The sequence below is a fragment of the Sphaeramia orbicularis genome, chromosome 24 (assembly GCF_902148855.1).
Source record: "Sphaeramia orbicularis chromosome 24, fSphaOr1.1, whole genome shotgun sequence".
NCBI lineage: Eukaryota > Metazoa > Chordata > Actinopteri > Kurtiformes > Apogonidae > Sphaeramia > Sphaeramia orbicularis.
This window is the reverse complement of record NC_043979.1, coordinates 26,035,809-26,063,215: the sequence shown is the minus strand read 5'-3', so window position 1 is coordinate 26,063,215 and position 27,407 is coordinate 26,035,809. Positions and strand designations below refer to the sequence as shown.

Here is a 27,407-nt window from a genome sequence, read left to right as displayed (position 1 = left end):
TGTTCTTACCTTCTGCAGCAGCTTTTAACACATTCGACTCTTGTAGCACTTTGCTCAGTGACCGTGGACTGGAACCTGGACTCTGTAGACCATGTTACTAGACCTGAACCTCCTGTAAATACACAAACACACTGTAGTTTCTGTAACTGTGGTCCGTGTGTGATATTCACGTGTTAATGTGGCCTCACATTTTTGTTTCACATTAAAAACACACCAACGTGAGCAGAGTCAATGTGTCCTGTACATGTTCATTTACATTTTACACAGAATTAATGTTCATCTTAACTGTAAACAACCACGGTGACGTCGAAGGGTAAGGACCCAGCAAAGATGAAAAACACATGAAATTATGATAAAGAAAATGGCACTATCATTGGAGTAAAGTTAGATGATAATAATAAATATAAGAAAAAAAGGGTATAATAAAAAAATATATTGAGAAAAGTAGAAGTTATAATGCGAGAAAAGTCAATATCAAAAGGTTACTGTTGAGTTTATGGAGTAGTTCTTGTTAATTTCACTGATTTTTAAAAAAAAAAAATTTTTTAATAGTTTTTGTTCATTTTGTGAATTAATGCCTCTTTACTTCATTTGGATGCTCTGCTTTAAACATTAAATCCAAATGACCAAAATAAAGTTTAGTCCTTTTTTTTTGTTACGATGGTTAAGTCGTATTTAATTTTTTTGCGAGGAAAAAGTCACACTTAAAGAATAAAATCATATCGTTAGGAGAAAATAAAATTAAGAGGATAATATCACAATATTAAGAATAAATTGAATTATCAATAAAATAATGACAGTAAGTCAGATTATATGTAAACCCTCCATGTTACACCAGTGAATAAATTAAAAAAAATATATTTTAGGCAAAAGTGATGAGAAGTTTTAATATTTTGAGAAAAAGGTAAGAAGTTTAACCCTCTGAGGTGAATAAATCCTAAACTAAAGATGACTCGACACAGATTTTTAGAATAATTCATAAAGAAAAGGAAACAGGCACCTAGCTCTTTGTTAATTTTCCTGTCAATGAGCTCAATCTTAGTTTATATTCAATAAAGTGAGCCTAAAAAAGGTATTTGTTGTTTAAATTCATTTTAGGGTTAGAACATTTCACAATTTTGGAGAACATTCATCATAGAATAATAAAGTGAAAAAACGCATAATGTTAATGATGTAAAAACAAACTGAAGTGTTTTAAATGAGAACCAGCAAAATAAAAACATACATAAAAATAATTATCAGTATTAACAGTATATGTCACTTAAAGGTGCGGGAGACTTTCGTGACCAGTTTTTCATTAAATCTGTAAAACCTCAGTCATAGCCTAAGTATCATGAATCTGTAAGTCTTTCTGTGATCATTCACCTGAATCTCTTGCATTACAGTGAACAATTTCAAAGTGCCATCCACCATAAATCAAATCAATTTTTTTTATATAGCACCAAATCATAACAAAAGTTATCTCATGACACTTTACATATAGAGCTGGTCACAACCAGACTCTAAGCCAATTTACAAAAACCCAACAGAATCCTCCAGGAGCAAACACTTGTGCCTGGTGACAGTGGTGAGGAAAAACTTCCCTTTAACAGCAGAAACCTGGAGCAGATCCAGACTCCTGCAGGATGGCCGTCTGCCTTGACCAGTTGGGGTTAAAGAGAGAGAGTAAAGGAGGGAGAAAAAGAGAGAGCGATAGAGATAGAGAGAGACTGGGGGAGAAGGGGGGAAGTAGGGGGAGACACATGGATGCAGTTAATGCACAGATAACTGAACTAGAACATCTATGGAACTATAAAATAAACACTATCATAACTATATGGATAAGTGAGTGATGATGATGAAGGCAGGAGAGAGGCAGGAACACAGTAGCAGGTCCAGAGATGATCCTGGGAAAACCTGTGAGGCGATAAACAAGCCATGTGTTTACAAACGGAGCCGGGACGTAACTTGGGCATCTTTGGAATTTTGTCGCGACGTACATTGTGGGAAGCGAAGGCTCGCACCACCACCTGACAGTGGCAGTGCAACCATATGTCAAATGGATGAAGCAAACACGACGCGGAAGCAGTTTGAAACGCGGAAACGGCTGGAGGAATATGCATAGAGGGAAGGGAGCTCCTGCTGTTTCCGCGTCCTGTCTGAAGCAGCTGCCGCTGCCAGGTGGCTGTGTGAGCTTCCCTTTCCCACAATGCACGTCGCGACAAAATTCCGAAGATGCCCAAGTGACCTACTGGCTTTGTTTGTAAAACATGATTTGTTTATGGTGGATGGCACTTTGAAATTGTTCACCGTAATGCAAGAGATTCAGGTGAGTAATCACAGAAAGACTTACAGATTCGTGGTACTTAGGCTATGACTGAGGTTTTACAGATTCGATGAGAAATTGGTCACGAAAGTCCCCGTCCCCCGCACCTTTAATTGTTTGTACTAGGGATTATCATTTCGTGGCCAAAGTATGAGACAAGTAAACAGATGCGGTTTTGTGCTGAGTATTTATATAAAACACATATTTTTCTCCAATCCTTAAATTAAAACATTAATTCAGTAAGTTTATCTTCGTATTTACAGCATTTTAATCTTCTCATTGTAATTATAACATTAGCGCTCTCTGGTGGCTGAGCAGTAAGACTACAATATGAGCTCCATACATGGTTATTTTAACACAAGTCTTCAACTTTGCTTTAAAATGTCCTACATAGTTTCGAACATACGACAAATTGTTCCTTGATGTGTTTCGGAGCTGAAGCTATCACTTATTTGAGTAATCGATAATTCCACTGATTATTTTCTTTAATGTGATTTAATTAAACGATTATCTGAATAGGCAAAAAAAAAAAAAAAGTAAAAATGTGAAATAGACACATCTGAAAATGACAACCCTAACCCTTTATTAACCTTAACCTGGCCGAAAAAAGTTGTGCCAAATTCTACTCCCTGCTGAAAACTGCTCCCCTTCCAAAGTCAGCCATGAAGAGGACAATGTGCAAATTCACCCTGTCACAATTTGTTGTGAAATGCTCCCTGGCTTTTATTTTACCTCCTTTCTGACTGTAGGGTATGAAATTAATTGTGAAGTATTCAACCTCTTAACACTATCATAGCTGTGTAGCAATTAAGTAATTAATAATATTGTAAGATATTGCAGTTATGGTTTTTTTTAATCTATTTAATATTAAAGAATGTGCAAACTGTAAGGTATTTAAAACGTTCCAAAGTTAAATCTTGGATACACAACACACAAAATACAAATAAAACAGATACTGCCGAAAACTACATCACCCGCGGCTGGGGATGCAGTTTTCGGCAGGGAGCAGAATTCAGCACTACATCATACACTGCTGTAATGTACTGAAAAACACATGAAAGTACTATTAATTTTTTATATGACTAACAAAGGTCATACCGAAAATATTACTCACTTTAAAGTAAATACACCCACTGTACTATATTTTTTTTCTTATTTAACTTATCACCTGGTATTTTCATGTTTAATAGGACTATAATAAAAATAAACTACAATTAGTACAATGACACTTCTATGACTCAAAACATCTGCAGTCCAGAAACTAAGATCTGACAGATAGACAACAATAACCGAGTTACTGAGTGAATGAAAGTATTTTTAAAAATATTTTTTTGTTTTAAAATAAGATTATTCTATTTCCGAGGTTATCTGCTTTCATGTCTGGAATCCCATTTAGGTTTCCAGAACAGTAGTTTAAAGAATTAAAACATTATTGAACAATTTTATGGAGTGGGGATCAATAAACAGAGAATATGTCTGAAAAACCTCAGATTCTTAGAGTGATGGGGGGTTTTGTGCAGCTGATGTAAACCAATCAGCCATAAAGCTTGGAAACAGCTCAAGGAACAATTATCAGTGCATTAGAGAGGTACTTAATGCTTTTTCAGCAAATTTGAAGACTTCTCTGAAAATCCTCTGATGTGGGAGAACAGAGTATGCCTTACTACTAGGCCACCAGACGGCACCGACAACTGTACATAAATAGAAGAAACTTTGAATAAGGTTTGAAACACCCGAGGAGACAGTCACTAGCGCGTTAGAAATCATCTGGAACGCTTTTTCAGCAAATTGGAGGACTTGCCTCAAAATGACCACTTTTGGAGCTCATAGTTTTGCCTTAATCCTCGGCACCGGTGGCCGATGACGACCACTAGAATAAGGTGTGAAAGTAGTCCTGAAGGATTAATTGACTCAAATCGAGTTTTTTTTTTTTTACAAAAGGTGGGCGCGGGCTGCCGAGCGGATTGAGAACAGGTGTGGCAATGCGAACAGGTGTGTGTGATTACCTAAGGGAGAGACTCTTCCAGGTGTATCAGCGTCACATGGTGCAGCAGCAGCAGCAGGGGGCTGGAGGGCACCAGTACGGACAGCTGCACCAGGGCTAAACAATGCGTGGACTCACTGCGGCCGAGTGTTCCTACAGTCCCAGAGGGACTTAGACGGCAGGCCCGGGTCTTCCCTCTGCCTCTGGCCGTACGCCGCGTCCTGACACTCCGGTCCCTCTGGAGCTCCGTCTCCGGTGCTCCTGCTGCGATAAAGATGACTGTGTTATTGTCAGCATTCTTCTCCGGATGATTATTGGACGGCTCTGACTCGGTGGCTTTAAGTTCACACCCCGACAGTGAGCGTAGCAGACACTGAGCCCAAACGCTCAGCTAACACGGCGGCCAGGCGTCTGCAGGCGCAGTCCTGTGACTGAATTCCGCTTGGCAAGTACTACACATACACAGTCACTAGTAATGCACTGATCAGTCCCACAGAGTTAGAGCAGTAAAACCCCACCTGTAAAGCCTACATGCGGAAAATAAGTGTACAAGCCCACATTGTCTTTCCCCAGCTCTGCCAAGCCGCCTGCCTGCCTGCCATAACTGCCCTGTTCACATTCTGACCCTGGTTCAAAGGTCCCCGTCAGTTTGTTCTACTGTTACCACTGGGTGTTCTCTTCTCTTGTATGTTAACGCAGATGAAGAGCCAGCCGGCCGGGAGAGCTGAGGGCCTGTCTTGCTCCTTTCTTCCAGTCCTCATAGACCGCCTATGGCGTAAAAACACAGAGTGAAAGTGAAAAATCCCAGCCAGAAAACAAAGGTGGACATGAGTTTTATGTTGAGACTAACTAAATCCATGTGGGCAATTAGCTTTGGTTAACCCGCGATAATTATCGACGTTTTCATATGCAAATGAGCGTGGCTAACAGCCGTGTGTGAAAGTAGTTTATTGTTTACATATTCAAACGAGCGTCATTAACAGCTGTGATAGCGTTAGTAGCATGCTAATACACAGTAAAGCTAAAACATGGCTACGTTACAAGTAGCAAAGAATGATGGCAGGTCACGTACCCGCCAAATTTCCGGTGGGTATTAGCCACCGGGTCCGTGAACTGAGGGCTTCATGCTGGCCGGCGCTGGGGCGGACACACTCCTCCAACCTGCCAACCTGAGCAGAGCCCGTGATCCCATGCCGACCAGCATAGAGACCCACGGGGAGATAGCGCATGCGGGCGTGGAGTCATCCTCACCTCCGAATCCCACCTCTGACTCCCCGCACCTCATGGCCACTCCGTTCACGGACAATTTGAAATTTGACCTCAAACGTATTTATGCCACACATTCCAACCTACAACTTTCACTCATGGTGCCAAAAGTACAGCTGCAATGCGCATTGTGGGTTCAATACCCACAATGCATTGCAGCAAAGCTAGCTTACGAAGCTATTAGCAAGCTAGCCCGTGGCGACGCTACAGATGCCATGTAACCTAGCACAAACCTCCGCAAGAAAACAACCCCAGGTCCGTTGTCATATGTTTCCCAGAGTTTAAGACCAAGAGCTTATGCTGCGATCTGCCTAGAATAAAAACACATGGTGAATAAGGGAAGACGCGTGTGCTTTGAGCAGGACTAGATGAGCCACCTACTGCCAAAGAGGAAAGCCGAACGGCTCCGTTAGAAGGGAGATGAAGGAAAAAGGCGTTCGTTCACAACTCCCTGCTCACCTGACGTGCGGGAGGCAGCTGTTGATCTGTGGACAAGACAAGTGATTGACCCGGCTACTCCAATCACCCAGACAAAATCGTCGGAGACACGGGTGACACAGCGGCAGGTGGGTCATCCTGCAGAAATGGTGGAAGTGCTGTCGCTTAACTTTTGCACACACCAAAATACTTTAAGTTGACCTTATAATCACATTAACTATATATGTTTAATAAATAAAGACTGTCTTTGCAATGGCACAAATGGAAAACTAAGTGAAAATAAATATAAAATATATATAAAATGGCAGTTTATTTAAAATGCCAAGTTCAAGGAATGATCTTGTCACTTTCATCACACAAGGAAGTGAAGCCCATAGTTGTCATTTAAAAATCCTTTTTTTTTCATGAATTAAAACTCATTCACATTTACATAACGTTACATACACTGAATACAACATTGATATGGTGAAGAAATAGAAATGATTATTTATAATATCAAATATCAGTCACCCAAAATGATGTCAGTGGTGTTACAGCTACACAAAGCAATTTTATTTTGAAGTAATGAACAAAATGGCTGTCATGTGTCAGACCACGTCTTCAGTCAATATCTAAATGATTTAACTCTCCGAAGTGAAGTTTTATTCCCAAAGTGTCACTGGTGTTAACTCTTCTTCCTGGTAACACCAGTGACATTCCTATATAAATGAGCTTCATAAAGACATTAGTTGGAGAAAGAAAGTGAATATGTTTCTTTTCTATTTTTATATGCATATGTCATCTTTGTCTTTTGTTATTCTTATTCTGTTTTACTTTTGTCAGGTATGGCAACATTGAGTGCCGCTGAAAAACAAAGATTATGCAGGCACTTCTGTAATGTTAAATTGCACTGACGTGTTCTTGTTTTGCACTGAAATGTTTTAATCTTAATGTTGTTCCTGAGTTACATGGCCTTTTTGATTCATTGTTTACAACATAACATGAAATTACATGGAGAATGTCTTGTTGTGAAGTCACTGGTGTTCCTACATGTTTTGTCAGTGATGTGAAATTATAAATGTATTTTTTAAAACTTTCTAGCAATCATTTATTTGTTGATTTATGATGTAATCATTATTTGATACTTTTGAGTTAATATCAAAGATGTTGTTTGTCTATCCTTTAATTGTTGTTGGTTTGACAGAAGACAAAACTATGGTGCAAATCAAATGTGTTCCTACAAGGTTGTTTAGACGTGCAATATTATAAAAAAGAAAGAAATATGTGTCATGGTCTTATCATTCCACCAATCTGCCTTTAACTAAATATTTAGACTGTGTTGAGAAAAAATATTTTTTTATAAACATTTAATGTTGCTTAATTTATTGTTCACACCAATGACAAAGAAACGGCACACTAATTCTTTAATTAAATGCATAAATATAATACAAAATACTTAAAGCTCCACTTGTTGTGGATTCATGAAGTTAAGAAGTTAGTTATTGCTCTTAAAGATGTTTTAGGGGTGAGAGAAGGAATGCATTTCATCACATTTCTATCACCCAGATTGCACTTTTTCTGCAGAATGGCCCAGGTGCATCTCGGCGCAATCGAGAGATGAAAGGACTTCCAAGGCAGCGAGAGTACCACCGAAAGCCTTCCAACCACCGGTGAGACTTCGTGGGGTTTTCCTTTCATTTTATTTTGCTCATCACCATGGAACACATACATTATATCATAACAGAAAAAAAGTAATATACATTCAATACATTCCTCATTTCTATTTGTAATTATCTTGGCCCATTTCCTGGGAAGCTCATGCTTGTTTTTCCATTTCATGTGCGCTGCTCTGATGAATAGAATTCTGAGATTCCAGCCGTGGCAGGAGAGGCTCCTTTGGGCTCAAGGGACTCCCCTCTCAGCTTAGAAGTGAAGACGACACATGAGAAGTGAAGGTCTCTTTTGCTGATATACAGTACAGGCCAAAAGTTTGGACACACCTTCTCATTCTTCGCATTTTCTTTATTTTCATGACTATTTACATTGTAGATTCTCACTGAAGGCATCAAAACTATGAATGAACACGTGGAATTATGTACTTAACAAAAAAGTGTGAAATAACTGAAAACATATCTTATATTCTAGTTTCTTCAAAGTAGCCACCCTTAGCTCTGATGACTTCCTTGCACACCCTTGGCATTCTCTTGATGAGCATCAAGAGGTAGTCACCTGAAATGGTTTTCACTTCATAGCTGTGCCTTGTCAGGGTTACTTAGTGGAATTTCTTGCCTTATTGATGGGGTTGGGACCATCAGTTGTGTTGTGCAGAAGTCAGGTTGATGCACAGCTGACAGCCCTATTGGACAACTGTTAGAATGCATATTATGGCGAGAACCAATCAGCTAAGTAAAGACAAACAAGTGGCCATCATTACTTTAAGAAATGAAGGTCAGTCAGTCTAGAAAATTTCAAAAACTTTGAATGTGTCCCCAAGTGCAGTTGCAAAAACCATCAAGCGCTACAATGAAACTGGCTCACATGAGGACCGCCTCAGGAAAGGAAGACCAAGAGTCACCTCTGATGCTGAAGATAAGTTCATCTGAGTCACCAGCCTCAGAAATCGCAAATTAACAGCAGCTCAGATTAGAGACCAGATGAATACCACACAGAGCTCTAGCAGCAGACACATCTCTACAACAACTGTTAAGAGGAGACTGCGTGAATCAGGCCTTCATGGTCAAATAGCTGCTAGGAAACCACTGCTCAGGAGAGGCAACAACAGAAGAGATTTATTTGGGCCAAGAAACCCAAGGAATGGACATTAGACCAGTGGAAATCTGTGCTTTGGTCTGATGAGTCCAAATTTGAGATCTTTGGATCCAACCGCCGTGTCTTTGTGCGACGCAGAAAAGGTGAACGGATGGATGCTACATGCCTGGTTCCCACCGTGAAGCATGGAGGGGGAGGTGTGATGGTGTGGGGGTGCTTTGCTGGTGACGCTGTTGGGGATTTATTCAAGATTGAAGGCAACCTGAATCAGCATGGCTACCACAGCATCCTGAAGTGACATGCCATTCCATCCGGTTTGCGTTTAGTTGGACCATCATTTATGTTTCAACAGGACAACGACCCCAAACACACCTCCAGGCTGTGTGAGGGATATTTGACCAAGAAGGAGAGTGATGGAGTGCTGCGCCAGATGACCTGGCCTCCACAGTCACCGGACCTGAACCCAATCGAGATGGTTTGGGGTGAGCTGGACCGCAGAGTGAAGGCAAAAGGGCCAACAAGTGCTAAGCATCTCTGGGAACTTCTTCAAGACTGTTAGGAAACCATTTCAGGTGACTACCTCTTGATGCTCATCAAGAGAATGGCAAGAGTGTGCAAAACAGTCATCAGAGCTAAGGGTGGCTACTTTGAAGAAACTAGAATATAAGATATGTTTTTAGTTATTTCACACTTTTTTGTTAAGTACATAATTCCACATGTGTTCATTCATAGTTTTGATGCCTTCAGTGAGAATCTACAATGTAAATAGTCATGAAAATAAAGAAAATGCAAAGAATGAGAAGGTGTGTCCAAACTTTTGGCCTGTACTGTATGTTCTGGGTTGTTCAAAATGTTCCTGATTGTATAGCCCAGTGGTTCTCAAACTTTTTACAGTGGAGTACCCCCTGAAATATATTTTGTAGCCAAGTACCCCCAATTCTGGCTTCAGCATTGTAGAGGACCAAACATATAAGGACCAGGACAAAGGTGGTAAAAATTAGGAAAAATTGATCATTAAATAAAGTTGAAAAATATTTAACAAAAACTCCCAAAAAATATCAGTTAACAAAATGAACAAAGTTTGGGCCCAACTGAGGTCAACTAAACAATAACTGCAACAGAACAAAACTGACCTAACCAGACAATGAACAAACTCACCCAAACTATACACAAGAGGGAGGCATTACACTGAGAAATTAAACCAAACCATTAACTTAGTCAAAGTAACATAAGGAGCAAATAATCATAACTACACACAAAATACTAACCATGCAAATTAATGTGATATAAACCAAGAATTAAGCAACTAAATTAACACTAAGAAACAAACAGTGTTTCCCCTGCTCAGTCTTTGTGGCAGAGGTCCCTTCCAGCTCCTTCAATGACAGCCAAGCCCATCGGTCTGTTCCTTTGACTGGCACCTCAAAGAAACAAGTGTAAGGAAATCATTCAAACACTAATATGTGTGCACCCAAATTAGCATGTGTTTAAGTATTTCATTTAAACTAAACAGTGCAATGTAATTATTAACTGTAACTACAGAATGCAATCAAACTCATGAGATGATAAACTTTAATTTTTAAAAACTTTGTCAATAATCAACATATATTGAACTTTAACATACTTAAAATAACAAATCTTTGTAAGAACATTTTGTGTGCAAAATATGAACTGAAATGTGCCCTTTTTCATTGACAAGAAAAAATACATTCAATGGTCATTAATGAATAAATGAACCTTTCATCAACAAAACATTATTACTTAATTACACAAATAAAGTCATCTTGAATAATGTAAATTAGAAATGTTTTTAAAATGTTATCAAAGCTTAAACAAGATGACTGAGACAATACCACATGTAGTTGGTCTGAAATCATGAGCCTTTATAGGATTTAAATCTAAATGTGTTAATGTGTAAAATTAATGTGCCCATTCTGTCCTGTTGAATATTTTTCAGTGTCCAGCGATACTTTCACGGCTGTCAGTGATAAAACCTACTGTGTCCACGTGGATTGAAGATAGAGCCACTTTCCGTAGATGCATGGTGCAGATCTCCTTCCTATGGATATCTTAAAAATCCTTGTTCAACAGACTCAGATGGCGACAATGATCTATTTGAGAAGGAAAGGATGCTAGCGGGTATAGATCTTGTCAGATAAAACCTGTGTTTCATAAGAGAACATCTGAACCGGATCTAGGTCAGATCTGGTCATATAATCCTCTACAGTAATGTTAGAGGCCTCTTCTGGTTCAACAAGTGACATGGTTATGAAATTCTGCTTTACTTGTTCATGTCTGATGAAGTCCAAGTTTTTGTTCTATCAATGTAGTTTTTGTTGAGAATATATTTAAAATGTAGTGTTTGAGTATTCAGATAAAAAACAACATGGAAATCAGTCCATGAATATTAAGGATTCTTATTCTTATTCTTATTTTTTACCCATTGAATTGAGGTACTGCAAATTATTTGGTTCTTACCAAGATAACCCCCCCCAAAACTCAGATTTAGAAGTGTTAGATAATTTTTCTTGTTTTAAGAGTGAATTTCTTATTTTAAGTGTTCATATATCTGAAGACATGCTTATTTCTAAAAATCTTGTCAAGTGAAATTATCTTGCTGCATGGACAGATATTTCACTTGTTTGAGTACGTTTTTCCTCAGATTTCGTGTTTTTATCTTGTTTTTAGACACCCTTTTTTGCAGTGGGGGTGAAACATGCTTGAAAACACACGCTTGAAACATCAAAATGACAAAATATTTTATATTCCATTAGATATTTTCCAAACACTGTCAAAATAGCTTGGATTCAGATTAACTTTATTGATCACCTACTCTCAACAGCAGCGGTTTTAGATGTGAGCATTTCAGCCCCTGCATGAGGGTCAGTCCAGATGACTGTCCACACCTGTATCAGGTCCAGACTCGTAAATCCTCCTGGAGCCAAACATTAAACCTAACAGGAAGTCCACCATTCTGGTTTGGGATTGTGATTTTCCAATTGTAATCCCTGTCGGTTTACTGTTGTCACTTTGATCTTTGATCTGTCATGTGTACGTTGCAACTTCATTCTGTTTGGTGTCGTAGCCTCTTATTTGTCAGATTTAGTCAGACAACAGAACACAATCCAAACAATTAGCACTTCACTGCGCAAATATCTAGAACAAACAAGCAGTCCGAGACCAGCAAATGTCATGAATAATTTAATTTAAAAAACAGACCAATGAGACAAACTGCACCACTAAGCAGATCCAATAATAAAAGTATTCTCTCCTGCTGAAAATTATACAAAATTATAAAAAGATGACCATGAATTTTGTTTCACATTTGCGGTTTTCTGATCATAACTTGGTTTAAATGAATGAAGCTTTTTTGAATGAATGAAGCTGTTCACAAATCCATTGTATTGTGTTACATTGAAATGATTCCCACAGGAAACAAATGGCTCAGGGCTTATGTAATTGTTTCTTCAGACCTTTGTCCTTTACAGTTATATTCTATGTTCATTGTTATATATTCTATTTCTTTTTTTTCTTTTTTTTTTTTTACTTATGCTCCTTGCTGCACCGTGGGGCTTAGAGTTAGACAATTTCAGTCTTCTGTGAGTGTTGTACATATGACAAAACTGACAATAAAGCTAACTTTGACTTTAACTGTGACTTGAATTGAGGGACATTTGCTGTGGTGACACAATGAGTGTTGTAATGTTTAGATATAAATGGCTGGGATATGAGGACAAGTAGGTTTATTTCATCCATTTTCTGCTGTGATTCTTCAAATCTGTAACTTTATCTTCATTTATAAGAGCAGCAGGACCCTCTGAAATATAGACCACTGTTTTGAAACTTCAAGTTTGGTATTTTAGCCATTTTTGTTGGAGTCATTAGAGATAAGACAGTGGGGCTGGACAACACTAACTTCCTGAAAACAAAACAATGTCACATTAAACACACGATTTATGATATCACAAAGTTTTTAAATTAATTACTGTAATACAAATAAGTGTTTTTAGGCTCTTATTAAATTTAAAAAAGAATTATGAGTGAAACATTTAATCTATTCAACTGTTCCATGTGTGAAGCAGTAGAGAGGGGTCAAAGGTCAACCAGCAGCAGCAAACATCGGACAAGATTTTCAAAATGAGATGCTGGCAATAAAATACATTAACTCTTTCATTCACAGTGTCCATACTGGTGGACAGTCCAACTCCTTTTATAGTTAGTTCATCATGAAAATTTCACCTGGCTGAGTTCAGATCCTTCAGGCAAGTTCAAGTCCCTGTGGTCTTTCAGATCCATCAGGTGGGTTTGAGTTCCTCAGGTGAGTTAAGGTCCCTCAGGTCCACTGGGTACCCTTGATTGAGTTCAGATCCCTCAGTTCAAGTCCCTTGGGTGAGTTCCGGTCCTGCTGGTTCCTCAGGTCCCTCGGGTGTACAGGTGTTCAGCAGAGTGGTGTGCTTTTGCGGTGTTTCTCCACCAGAGGCACCAGGCAACGTGGTGGTCTGGCCTGCAGAAGGAAGGGGTGCTCCAGCAAAGCAGCAGCACTGCTGCGCCGGAGGGTGTCACGAGTTAGCATACAGCTGAGGAAGTCCTTCATCACCGGAGAGACCTGCACAGAGGGGACAGGGTGACGTTATTACCCGAGTAAAGGCTTTGATAGGAATGTTTTGTATTGGCAAACCACACTGACCATTAGATTACATTATATTACATTACATTGGATAGAACTTTATTAATCCTTTGGGCAGAGCCATCAGGAAAATGGGTTTCAGTAGTAGCATTGAATGTACACATAAAAGAAGAATTATGAAACAAAAAGGAAAAGAAAATAGTAATAACAATAACTATAAAAATAGGACCAATGGCCCTGTAGCTTACCGGCCAAATGAAAAGCTTTGGGAAATGTATCCAGATGCCATTTATTATCACTCAGTTATGTGTATTTATTATATTACAGAAATAGCCCAAGTTTTGGTCATATTCCAATCAGATCTGTAAAAAATTCAAATTCCAACTTGATATCATTGATACTTACTGATTTATTGCATCAATCCACTTCCTATCTGTTATAATGGGAACATTTTTCAAAGTCGCACCAAATCCAGAATCAGATCCGGATCGAAATAATTTCAATACCTTGTGTTGACATCATCATAAAGAAGCTGTATACCAAGTTTGAAATCAATCGGAACTGTAGTTTCAGAGAAAAAGACAATTGAAATTTTTTCCCCATAAGAGCCCATGTTAAATTTTCCTTAAGTTCCCGGATCCAAAAGAAGATCCTGATCAGCATGTGGCCTTTATGTTTTGGTCATCTCCCCATCAGGGCTGGACTGTAGAAATTTACACTTGATATCATTTATATTTACTGAGTTATTGCATCGATCCACTTCCTATCTCTTATAATGGGGAAACTTTTCAAAGTCACACCAAATCCAGAATCAGATCCAGATCCAAATAATTTCACTAACTTTTGTTGACATCATCATAAAGAAGCTGTATACCAAGTTTGAAGTCAATCGGAATTGTAGTTTCGGAGAAGAAGATGATTGAAAGTTTTGTAACGGACGATGACAGACGACGCCGCATGACGACAATAGCTTACAGCCTGTCGGCTGGTAAGCTAAAGACAGTAGTGCCAGAATATATTCCTCAAATATATTCTGCCTGTTTGTCCAGTTGAGCAGGATATTAGCTCCATACACCCTTAGGACTCACTGAAGGATATAAACAGTACAGATATAAAGGCGTCGAGATTAATTTAACGTTCTGACCCTCTGGATGTTCTTGACATTTGGCGCTGGTTCATCTCTCAGCTTCTTCATGGCAGCGATGGGTGTATCACTGAAATATGGTGGCTCTCCGTCCACCATCTCTACAACCATGATGCCCAGAGACCAAATGTCCACCTGAAGGACCAACAGGAAACAGTCAGCAGGTTTCCATCTAAATGTTTTATTTGCATGTTCCAAGTGCAACATTCTCTGAATTAATACAAGGACAAAATTGATGTGACAGATTGGAAACAGCAGCGAAACAGCATCGGGTATGAGGAGCTGCAGAAGCAAAGGTTAGATCACGGCTTTGACAAACAGTGGAAGAGTTTTATGATCCAGACTAGAGGTCCAGTTCAGAGACTAAAACTAAAACCGGACTCAAGTTTTGGTCTAAATAACTCTGAGATCTACCAGCTCCTAAATCACCAGCTCAAGTCCAACACAACTAGATGAAATACCACACTGGAACATGACGATAAACCGGCTCTGGATAGTCCTGAAACAGTAGTGGATGGAAATGAGCAGAAATCTGAACATACCAAATAAAATATAATATTCAGTGGGCTGCAGTGTTTGTTTTGTTGGATCATGTTTGGTTTAATGATCATGTTTGGTTTGTTGGATCGTATTGGATTTGTTCATTGTGTTTGGTTTGTTGGATCATGTGTGTTGTCGTCTCCTTGTTATTACCTCTGTGCCGTACGGTGTTTTGGAAATAACCTCTGGTGCCATCCAGTATGGCGTCCCAACCAGAGATTTCCTCTTTGGGACATCTTTACTAATCTGAGCACAGAACCCAAAGTCTGACAGTTTAATCTGCAGAAGAAGAAGAAGAAGAAGGAAAAAGGTGAGGACCATGAGGGTGATGGTGGTAACAGTAGACAGTTTAGGGGCCTCACCCTCCCGTCCAGCGTCAGCAGGATGGAGTCACTCTTGATGTCTCGATGGATGACGCCCTGCGAGTGGAGGTACGCCAACGCCTTCAGGACACCTTCGCACACCGTGGCCATCTGCTCCTCACTCAGCCTGACAAAAAAACACTTTCAGCAAACAAACAAACTACAATCACCAAGCTTCCACCGCCTCTTGCTCACCTGGTTTCGCTGACAATGTTGGTGAGAGCGCCACCCTGCAGGTACTCCATGATTACCCAGAGTTCGTCCTCCACCAGAGCACTGCGGTACATCTCCACCACATTCTGATGCCGATAGTCTCTCATGATGACCACCTGATAGGAAATGTACAGACAGGACAGGTGATGACAGTGCATGATAACATACTGTACAGTCGCCTGGCCATCCATCCGATTTTCTCAGTGTATTCAATACTAAGAAAACAGTTTGGAATTGGGTCAATTGCTCTGAAATATGCACGATCTATTCTATACCGACCAATCACAAGTCTTTGGTGCGGGTGTTTCCCAATGCGTCACATGCACTGGCTTCTTTTTGTCGCGAGTCAAAGTCAGTTCCAAGTCAGGAAATCTCTTTAACAACTGCTGTCAGTTGTTTACGTGATTCAAAAATAAGGGTTGAATTACAGATTACACCCTGCGTTCTCAAGTTTCTCTGACAAAAGCGACAGTAATCATTCACCAAAGTTTCTACTCAACCACCAGCACCACACACCATGATGGAAACATGCTGAGGTTTGTTGTTATTAAGGATCCGCTCGTTGCATTATTATGTCACATTCATCTTATCTGTGATTGGTTTACTCGGCGCCTGTTAATTCCACCTTCATATTTGGATTCAAGCCCCGCAATTCCAGATGGATTTCTCATTGAAAAAGATGGATGGCTGGCCAGGCTAAAGTAGCTCCTAAAGTGAATCCAGCCTTTTACATAGTGATAAACATTCTAGTTCAGGGGCCACATATAGACAGACCAGTACAATAATAGCATAATAGCCTATAATTAATGACAACTCCAAATTTTCCTCTTTCTTTTAGTACAAAAAAGTAAAATTAAAATATGAACATATTTACATTTACAAACTATCCTTCACTGAAAAATCTGAATAACCGGAAAAACATGAAATTTCTTAAGAAAAATAAGTGTAATTTTAACAATAGTGTGCCTTAACTTTTCATTTTTACATGGGTGTTACAGATCAAAGTGGATCTACAAAGGCACAAAACATTTAGCTACAGGCATATTATTATTAAAATTTTGGAGTTTGGAACTAAAATGAATTTCACACCTTTACCTGTTGATATGTTCAGTGTAATTTTTGCACTTCGCAAATTCATCTCACTGGCCCTTTGGTGGCTAACTTTGGCCTGCTGGCCGTATGTTTGACACCCCTGCTTTTACAGTTTTGATGTGATTTCATTGTAATTTTCCAAGCAAATGCGTTAGAGGAACTGAAGTTCATTAAAGAGCAAACTGGGATTTATTTACACAAACTGACCTAAAGGTAAAGTACTCCCACAACAGGGAAATTTGCAATTCCACGAAGTAAACATCTCAATACAGTCACTTAAATCATACTCCAGGGTCAGTATTCAGTCTCAGCATCATGGTTTTTACGAACAGCCTTGATTCTGTATGACACAACATTTGTGAGATGTTCTTCCTCTTCTAAGACAAACTGTCTGAATCTGAAGTTCCTCCATGTTGTGTTTAATGCACAAGTGCTGGATCAGGTTCAGATAAGGGAATATGCAAAACCACTCCACAGTTGTTTAACCAAACCTTAACAGGAGGGACCATATTCTCCTTAAACATGTTAAATACATAAAGGACTGAACCACCACCATGTGGGATTGTAGACACAACACTCTCGTCTGTGTACAGTTCATCAGGTCCTTTCCAAACATACTGGTAGCTTGTCTTATGCTCTGATGACAATAAATCAAAGACAGTTGACACTTTAACAAACTCCTGAAGTTTGCATCAGTGTCTCTAATGCAGCTGCTTGGAAAAAAGAAAAGGCTCCAGTGATACTCAGTGTGAATATTTCAAGGATTCTGCATCATGGGTTGTTTGTAGCATTAATGTTGTTAACTTACTGTCTGTTTATAGTTCAGTTCAGTTAGTCCACTTTAACTGGCAGAAGTTCATCATTTTCACACAAGATAATGAAGTTAACTTAAACTAATGATAGTTTTTGCAAAAGACCAGCTTTTTCCACCAGTGTGTTGTACAGGCTGCTATTCTTTGATATTTGTGGAAGTCCTTTTAAACATGGTGATATTTAAAAGATGATTTCTTAGCCCTATTCCTTAATCTAAATCTAAGTTTTGGTGCCCAAGTAAAAATATCTGAGATCGAAAACTAGAAGGAAACAAAAGCGAATTGGGGATATTCTACTCAGGATTCAAAGCCCAGGCTCCTACCCACCACGATGTCATTACTATACACTTGGTCAAAAATGACATTTCCAAACACATGAAATGCATGTTGACAGTTGTACCAAACCTGGAACGGTCTCAGTGGACTACAGCATGATGTGGTTCTGACTGATTTATCATATGACACTTCAATACTAAAAATCACCATTGGGATACTAGTGGCTCCACAGGAAGTCAACATTAGCAATGATATCTGGCAACAGCTTCTCTGCTCTTTTGGTGTCATGATTTATTAATAAGATGTTGAAGTATCATTAGTTATTAAGGAATTTGGTAGAACTTAATATGTTTCTGTAAATATTAGTAACCAGACGAGCACTAGTAGCTTTACCTCATTGAAGAGCAGCTCCCTACGCTGTTGCCTCCTGAGGTCCATCATCTTCACGGCCACTTGGCGGCCACTGTGTTTCTCACGGGCGACACATACGACCCCTGTTGAGCCCTCACCAATTTTGACAAAGTTTTCCAGCGTCATCCGCGGGTCGCCCTGATCCACCACCAGCTGCAGTGCTGCCTTGAACTGGTCATGGGTCAGCTTGGCTGGGCCGGGTCCGTTGGGTTTTGATGGCTGCTGGGAGGGAGTGGGGGTGGGGCAGGAAGGGCGAGGCTGAGGGAGGAAGGTGGAGGAGGGGCGGGGCATGCGGTCAGGTGGGATTCTAGTTGTGAGGGGGCTGCTGGTGCTGTTAGGGGGAGGGAGGGAGAGGGGGGAGGATGGGGAGGACGGGGAGGACGGGGAGGACAGCTGGAGGGGGACAAGAAGAAAAAAAATGAACCAATTAACCGTTTGATTCCTGGAAAACAGTGAGAGGCGCCATGAAAGAAAGAAGCATAAGAGTCTGAATAACTGTCAATAGCGAAAATCTGAGGTGAAAATAGAAGCTTGAAGAACGATGTCACAAATATGGCAGCATGCTTAGATGCAATGACTTGGCACTCTCCAGATAGCAGACACATATATATTTATATATATATATATATATATATATATATATATATATATATATATATACACACACATATATATATATATATATATGAGGGCTGTTCAATAAGTTCATGGCCTCACCCAGAAATACTGGTTGTTATAATACAGGATGTTACAATCTTTCGTGATGGGATAGTGATGCTTGAACATCGATGGACCAAGTGCATTGCTGTAAATGGAGATTATGTTGAAAAATAAAATATAAATTATCAGTCTGTGTTGTTTTGTTCTGGGTGAGGCCATGAACTTGTTAAACGGCCCTCGTATATATATGTATACATATGTATGTATGTATGTGTGTGTGTGTATATATATATATATATATATATATATATATATATATATATATATATATATATATATATATATCAGTGGCGATTTCTCATAGACTGCAAGGGAAGCCCAGCTTCCCCTAAAATTACAAAAATTAAATGGTTAAATATGTACTGTTGTGTTGACATTTTATTGACTACAAATGTGTTAGAACACGGTCATCTCAAAGATGAGTTCATTCAGAATCAGCTTTATCACAAATCAACGGACGCGATGTTGTTCACTTCTCATACATTCCCGTTGCGCTATTTTCTCATTCGATCTCTGCTCAGTGCATTTGTCGGCTTCAACGGGACTGAGTGGAACAGTTTTTTTCATTGCCTCAAAACTGGACGGTAATTGTATAAATGCCACGATGTTGTTCCGCCCCTGGACGCCGGGCATCTCTGGGGGTAAACGGAGCTGTGGGCGGAGCTCGGCCAGGCTGGACGCCAGAATCCCACGTGCTGATTGGAGGATCAGTTGAAAGACTGAAACCCGTTTGATTGACAGCTGTTTTCAGATCTACTCCTTCACTGACACAGTTTAGTTTAATACCGTCGCGCATTCTGCTGTGAAATCAGAGAAACCACTACGAAATTACTCGTTCATTTCTTGCACTGTCAATAAAACACACTCATTGTACTTCCTTGTTTCAATTTAACATAATTTCAGCGTTTTCTTGTTTCAGTTACATAATTTAATAATTTCTTGTTCGAGTTTAATATCGTTTTGTAGATCGTTAAATCAATCATACTGTTGGCTAGGTCGGAGTGAACTAGCTATCAAGTCCCTGGAAAAGACGCCTACTTGGTATGATAAGGTCACTGACCATTTTCTTAAAAGGAACGGAGGGCTGAATTTATGTTTAAATAACTTGACAATTTTTTGGATGTACGCCGACAATGAGCTTCCCCTGTCTGAAAGACGAGCGGCCGCCACTGATATATATATATATATATATTTGTAACTATTATAAGGAAACTTTGATTTTAGGACTTTTTGAGATTTCTGTAATTTTTTATACCACGATACTGCTACATAGAATGAAACTGAACTAAGTTTCATTGAATTATTTAACCATACAATAACAACATAATTTTAAAAAATCCATCTGTGAACATCTTTAAATTCAATGTGAAATAAAAGGGAAACACAGAGGATCATCGGTCAGAACAAGATGTAATATTGAACAAATACATTCACATCTCTGCCCTGCACACATCTGTCCACTACAGCTAGAAAATAAGAAAAATAATATTATTAAAAATCCTGAAGTGTTTTATTCCAGAAAAACAATGGAATCTCAAACTAAAGGCTTTGACAGGTGAAAGATCGAATTATGCACCTGTTGTTTTACCTTTTGTGGTTATTTAATACACAAAGTTAAATGCATCAGTGGATTAACAGATAAATATTGTCTGTTACAGCTGTTTGTAGTGAATGTGGTTTAACTTTTCTACATTTAGTTTAAAGGTATGTGTTTCTGGTCTCTGGACAAACAACACTCAGAATTGTTTAATAATCTTCACATTACATTAACGACATGAGGTTCAGTTTGTCCTTCAAAGTCTTTTATACGATGGGGACATTTCAGATTCTGGACTTTGTTATTCTACTGTGAAGAATCAGTTGTTCTACTTCTATCAACACCTGAATTTCTTCTTCTACTTTACCTGTGGGTCGTAGGAGGAGCGTGGCCGTCTGGGAGTTTCTGAGGAGGATGACAGCAGGTCTGGCAGGTGATTGACAGCTGGTTTCAGTCTAAGGTTGTTGTGACAGGAGGCGGGCCTCTGTCTGCTGACCCCACCTCCACGGAGCCCCGCCCCCTCACTGCGGGCGTACTGAGCACGCGTAGAGCTTGTCCTGAGACAGGGCCTGCTGACAGGTGAGGAGGGCGTGGCCTCAGGACGCACCTCACCGCTGGACTTGGCTCGGGGCAGGTGGGGGCTGCCGCTCTCACTGCGGACCTGTCGAATCCGGTCCTGCCAGTAGGTGGAACGGCTGCTGCTCTTCCCACTGTCTCCATGGGGACTGAGCTCTTCATACTGGTATGGCTCATCTTCGACCAGCTCCCCCAGTCGACCCAGAGACTGGGCCCGTTTCCGTGCCAACACACTGCTACGCCGCAGAGAGTTAGAGCTGGAGACGGACAGGCGGCCCATCTCTGCGATCACATGGGAGATGTAGTCCTCATGACCAATGAAGCTTCCCCGGACGATGCTCTGCAGGAAGTCACATGACCACATGATTAACAGTCTGACTGGACTTTTTACTTACATAATTAAATCATCAAAGCTCAGTCATCTCTGGAATAAGATCTGCTATTACAATTCATCATTGCTTTAGCACATCCTCCAAAAACTAACGAGATGAATTTCCTTCCTTCCATCAGAGATCCAGAAAATACAGAGTAAAAAAGGAGGTGTTAATGAATCAGGTTTCAGGGGGTTGAGTGCACCTTTTTAGGTCCAAGCTCCACCTCTGTGATCCTGGAGGCATCCACCAGGGGGCGTGGCCTCTTCAGCGTGTCGATGACGCTTTGCCACTGTGGAGGGAGGCCTACATAACGCCCCGTCACTGCATTAAAGGACGTGTGGACACGATGCTGGAAGTCCTGTGGTGCGGAGATCTCCGGCCTGCGCTTCTTTTTCCTGCGCCGGAACATCGCCACGGAAACACAGTGACAACAAGACCTGAGGAAAACAACAGGAAGGACAATCTGAATCTTGCAGGTGTTACTGGTAGGATTAGTCCTGGATCTGGTTCCAGTTAAGGCCCTAAAATTTAGAGACACTATAGCCCTGTTTCCACCAACATTCCCAGGAACTTTTATTTCCAGGAATTTATTTAACTGGGAAAAATCCTTCCTTGTAAACTGTGCGTTTTGCATTTTCACCACACCTCAAAGTTCTGGGAAATCTAGTCAAATCAAGCTTGGTTGTTTTGAGTTGTTGAACTGAAGTCATGCTGAGTTTCTCTTGAGTGTATTTAATAAAATGTTTGATGTTGTCCAGACCGTTTTGAACGAATTTGTCAAATACACTCTTTAGTTTAGTCGGATGGACAGACTGATGATTACAATGTACTCGTTGGAGCGAGCCAAATATCCTGAAAATAGCAACTTTAAACTCTCAGAAGAACGTATTTGTCAAACGAACATCGTCGTCCATCCACTTGTCACAGCTTCTCTTCTTTTGCTCCATTTTCCAAATGTTCAAAACGCAAATGAAGTAAAGCTTGTAGAAATGGAATAAACAAGCTTGCAGATGCACACTGGCTTAAATGTTGTGGTTGAACTTAAGTGAAGAACGCTGCAAGTGTGTTCCACCAATCAATGTTCTACAGCACACAGCCCCACTTCTCAAAAATTCCGGGGGATCTGAAAACTCCTACCCCATACTAGGAACTTTTTTCAGAGAATGTTTTCAGTTGAGTTAAAGTTTTTTATCTAGGTAATTTCAGTGGAGACGCATCAAGGACTTTCAAAATCCCAAGTAAAGTTAAAGTTCCTGTGGTGGAAAAGGGGATTATGTAAATACCAAGACACTGAAGAGGGAGTATAATAGTAAAGCTAAGGTTAATGTTACATTTACCCAACAACAGCATAATATAAAACAAAACACTTGCTTCTGTGAGCCAACAGAGTCTATTTATTAACTCCTGTGTTAGCTGTAAAGCCATGTTAGCCAACCCACTACAGCAAGTGTAGCCCACAGTTAGTTGAGGTGAACTCCCATATTAGGTTGGTCAAATAAAGTTAGCTTATCAAATTATTTCTGACATTTGGAAGCTCACTTTTAGTTTTCATCTTTTAAGTATTTTTAAAAATGAAAAATAAAACAAAAGCTGCTGTGAGCTATTAACACTTCTACATCAAAATTTAAAAAAAAAAAACTTTAGCTCTGTCATGTCAACAGGATCAATTTGTGTCAGTAGTAATGTCGACTTCAGGTTGTTTCTCAGATGCTTGCGGTGTTACTTGTAGCACTGGTGGCCCCTTGAGTAAGCCCCTCCCCTTCTGTCTGTCAATCAATAGGACACATTTAAGACAGGTTTCCTCCAGGCGTTGTCTTTCCGACCAGCATGTCACTGATTGTCCTCTTTTCCAAATGTTGACATGTATAGATGTGTAACGGTGACTCACCTGTGTACCGTGTCCGTCCACCTGTCCGGTCCTGCTGGGTTAAGATCAGCTGGAGGCAACAGACAAACAGACGATGAAGCCGAGTGTCTCCACCTCCACCATGTGACTCCACATCCTCCTCCACTCCCACTTCACAAACAGGACATTATCTTTGCAAGACTAGTTTTATTATCATGTGACACACTTTTACTGCTGTTCAGTGAAATCCTACCTGTACCTGTCTGTGAGAAGCCACCTAATACGTCACTTTACTGCACGACGTGTCCCTTTAAATGATCTGAGGGGGAGGAGGAGGCCGTGGCCTGGAGGGGGGGTGCAGCTGAAGATCTGGGATTTAAAACAACAGACCGGTGTCAGTTTCCAGACAGAGAATCTGATTCCAGTCAGCCAACCGGGAAAACCACACAAAATCTGTGTAATGCAGGGAAAGGACGGGCTTTTATTTTGAAATCAGCCATGAGAGCTGAGAGAGTCAACCTAAACCGATCTATATAAACAGGAATCAGAGGTCCTGACACAGTGGAAAAAAAATGAAATATGATGAACACATTTTAGACTTTATTTTACATATACATCTTTTGAAACATTTAATTTCTGTATTTTGCTTATGTTAATGACAGACATTTTGTCTAATTTCTAATCAGACAAACTAACCATAACATACTTTTTTACAGCATGTATGTGATTTTGCACATTTCCTTTTTACAAAACTGAAAATGAGCATGTCTTCATGCAGATGTTTTTAGTAAATATAACACAATTTGATCATTAAGATAAGATCTGTAAATAGCGCATATTATTTACATATTTGTAATATAGTTGCACATAATATTGATATTAATTGGTTTCATATGGTTCCATTTACTTAAGACCTGGTTTTTAATACAACTCTTAATGCAGAATTAAATCCTCTTTTACATATTTTCTGTCTTGTTAGTTCTCTTACATCATGTTCATCTCGTATCTTCTACATCATCTTGTTCCGCCTTTTACATCATTTTTTTACTCTTTTGTCTTTTACATCTCATTTTGTCTTTTACACAAAATTTTATCTTATTGCATATTTGATGCTATTTTTCACATCATTATTGTCATGTTGCATCTTTTCATGATGTACATTTTGCCTTTGTTTTTTTAGGACATCGCTGTTGAAATACATATTTTAACAAGCATTAACACCAGTATCAGTGTATTTTATCAGACTACAGTCATAGCAAAAAGCATGTTCCATTTGCAGCATCTCTTTGGACATTTTTTTAAAGGGGGATTATCTTTGAGGATCATGAGCAGTATTTTTATTTTGCTCTTGAAACAAAAGATAATTTAAAGACTGATGTTTTCATGACGGTCGTGTTGTGGCAGGTTTGGTAGACCTTTAACAGATGAGTCGTGTGAATTAATATATGTAGTTCAGCTGTGTGTGATCAGGGTGTGACTGACATACCTGAGGAATCAAACCGACACACTACATGACCAGACAGCTCCTCCAGTCCTCGTCTGTAAACCAGCAGAGCAGTCTGACTGGAAGCAGCAGTGATTCACCAAAACCTGCATCAACACACCTCAACTCCATTAGTCATGTGGACAGAGATGAGTGGGAATTATCCAACACAGTACAAGTACTTCATTACCTCAGTACAGTTTTCAGTATCTCTACTTGACTCAAATATTTATATATGTTCCTTTCATATCAACACAAATATCTATATATTGTAATACTCACATTTTCCAAAAGACATCACTTTCAAGGCATTTGAGGTGAATTCTCTAATACTAGATAATTATTTCTTTTACTTTGCAGCAATTTGCATCTGATTTAAACCTGAATGAATGAAACACTAACACACAGAAAATTCATCCCCTTGGAGAATCCATCAGTGTCTCACATGACAGACACAGGATGAAATCAACATAAAAGACAAAACAAGAGAAAACTTAAAAAAACCCAAAAAAACAACAACAACAACAACAAAAAATTACAACATGCAAGAAGATGAAAACAAATGTAAAGCAACTGAAGATGGAAATTAGCCTTGGCTATAATTTTGCATATTTATATATGTATGTTCATTAAGATGTATTATTTCGTGATAAATACATTTAAAAAATACTATTATGAAATACAAAAAATGTAAATGAATGTAAAAAGTTAATTTGTATAAGTTAACATTACATTAAAACCAAGAGACACTTTAAAGCAGTGTTTTTCAACCTTGGGGTCGGGACCCCACATGGGGGTCACACGGAATTCAAATGCGATTGGCTGAAATTTCTAGTAATTGATTTAAAAAAAAAAAAAAAAAAACTAATAAAAAATATACAGTGCGTTGAGAGAGACAATCACAATACATAAAAGACATGACAAACTCTGAAGCTGAAACTGAAGCACTGTGGTTCTGTTTATCTTTCAAATGTTCACTGTGGTCAGTTTCAGATGCTGCAGCTCTTTCATAATTCATAGTTTGAGTTATTGTTTGTTCAGTATTAATTCTCAGCCTTGTAAATCCAAGATGGACTGACTGAACATATCCTGACCAAGGACAATAAAATTCTCACTTTGTGCAGTAATCTACACCTGGCTTTTCTGCCTCCATGCATAATAATATACATTATATAGCCTAAATGTCATCTAAAATTAATGTTTATTTGCAACATAGTATAGCAAACTATTACATGATCAAAAGCAAATTAATTTTAGCAAAAAAAAAGTCTCTAATGTCTGGGGTTGCCAGAAATTTGTGATGTTAATATGGGGTCACGAGCCAAAAAAGGTTGGGAACTACTGGTTTAAAGTAAAGGCACCTCAATACCTTTAATTCATTTGGTCTTCAGATCCTGATAATCAACAACCAGATGAATTTAGAATACGCAGATTATCATTAACACAAGGGATTTACAGATCTAGATTATCTGTAACGCACAGGGGTTCAGAGAACCAGATGATCTGCAGTGTGAGAGGTTGTGGATCCAGATTATCAGTCAGGTAAGGGAATCATGAACTCAGGTTCTCTGCAAGATGAGAGATTCACAGATCCACATTATCTGTAATGGAGAGGTCCAGAAACCCATATTATCAGTAATGTGAGTGGGTCCGATTACCTGCAACGCAAGGGGTTTGGAAATCCAGATAATCTGCAGTGTGAGAGGCTCAGGGGTCCAGATTATCGATAAAATAAGATAAGATATACTTTATTGATTCCCCAATGGAGAAACTGAAATGTTACAGCAGCACAAGAGGCATCAAATAGCATAAAAAAAGATTAAACATAAAAATTTCTAAAGTGATTAATAATGACAAATAGCAATAATAATAACTAAAGTGATAAGTGTGCAGTCAATAATACAAGGGGTTTACGGATCCAGATTACATGCAATGCATGGGGTTCAGAAATCCAGATGATTTTCAATGTGAAAGGCTCAGGAATCCAATATTTTTGTCCAATATATTACGGATCCAGATAATCTGAAATGTGATGAGTTTTTGGATCCATATTATCAGTTACATGACGGGTTCATGGATCCAGATTAGAGAGATTTTGGGATCAGATGTGAGTGATGGAAACCGGTTCAACGGTACAAAGAACCATAGAACGGTTCTGTAGATTACAGAACCTAAGTAGATCAATAAATTAAATTTAAAAAAGATGTAAAAGGTCGACCAAGATGCACTGACGCAAAAGACAAAATTAGAAGTAAATAGTTCATTGTGAATTACCATTTATTAATCCTTATCACCGCATTAACAAATGATAATCAGTGTACTCTTACTGTAAAGTTATACATTTGTTTGTTGTTGAAGACATGTTCAATGTTTTGATGTTAATGAAATTTAATAAAATCTAAGTATTTTGTTGACATTTTAGACCCATTTACTACTAAACCTTGTTTCAACACAGCTGTGTGACAGATGTGTCACATCAGTGTGAAACTACAGAACCACAGTGAACACAGAGAATCGCTGTGTTGTTCTGTGGTCACTGGAGGATCCAGTTCACATGTCAACAGCAGGGCCGTTACAGAGGTACAGGACTCACACACTCACCGTGACCAGCAGAGTCCAGGTGAGTCCAGTCCAGGTGAGTCCAGTGAGTCCA

At 39.2% G+C, this 27,407-nt stretch overlaps 1 protein-coding gene across 4 annotated transcripts in view; it reads right to left on the bottom strand.

Moving 5' to 3' along the window:
* Positions 1-11,929: 11,929 nt before the first annotated feature.
* LOC115414549 (serine/threonine-protein kinase PAK 6-like) overlaps positions 11,930-27,407 on the bottom strand; it is a 15,563-nt gene continuing 85 nt past the window's right edge. The window contains exons 1-12 of one of the 4 annotated variants that reach the window (XM_030127764.1): positions 27,356-27,407; positions 24,758-24,861; positions 23,525-23,640; positions 23,314-23,362; positions 21,628-21,862; positions 20,843-21,391; positions 18,201-18,611; positions 15,610-15,743; positions 15,415-15,541; positions 15,206-15,331; positions 14,513-14,647; positions 11,930-13,347 (exon numbers count right to left, since the gene is read on the bottom strand). The exon at positions 27,356-27,407 is cut by the window's right edge and continues 85 nt beyond it. In XM_030127764.1, the coding sequence (XP_029983624.1) occupies positions 13,180-13,347; positions 14,513-14,647; positions 15,206-15,331; positions 15,415-15,541; positions 15,610-15,743; positions 18,201-18,611; positions 20,843-21,391; positions 21,628-21,834 (1,857 nt within the window). In that variant the 5' untranslated portion in view covers positions 21,835-21,862; positions 23,314-23,362; positions 23,525-23,640; positions 24,758-24,861; positions 27,356-27,407 and the 3' untranslated portion in view covers positions 11,930-13,179. The other 3 variants (XM_030127766.1, XM_030127765.1, XM_030127763.1) reach the window with 3 other exon arrangements.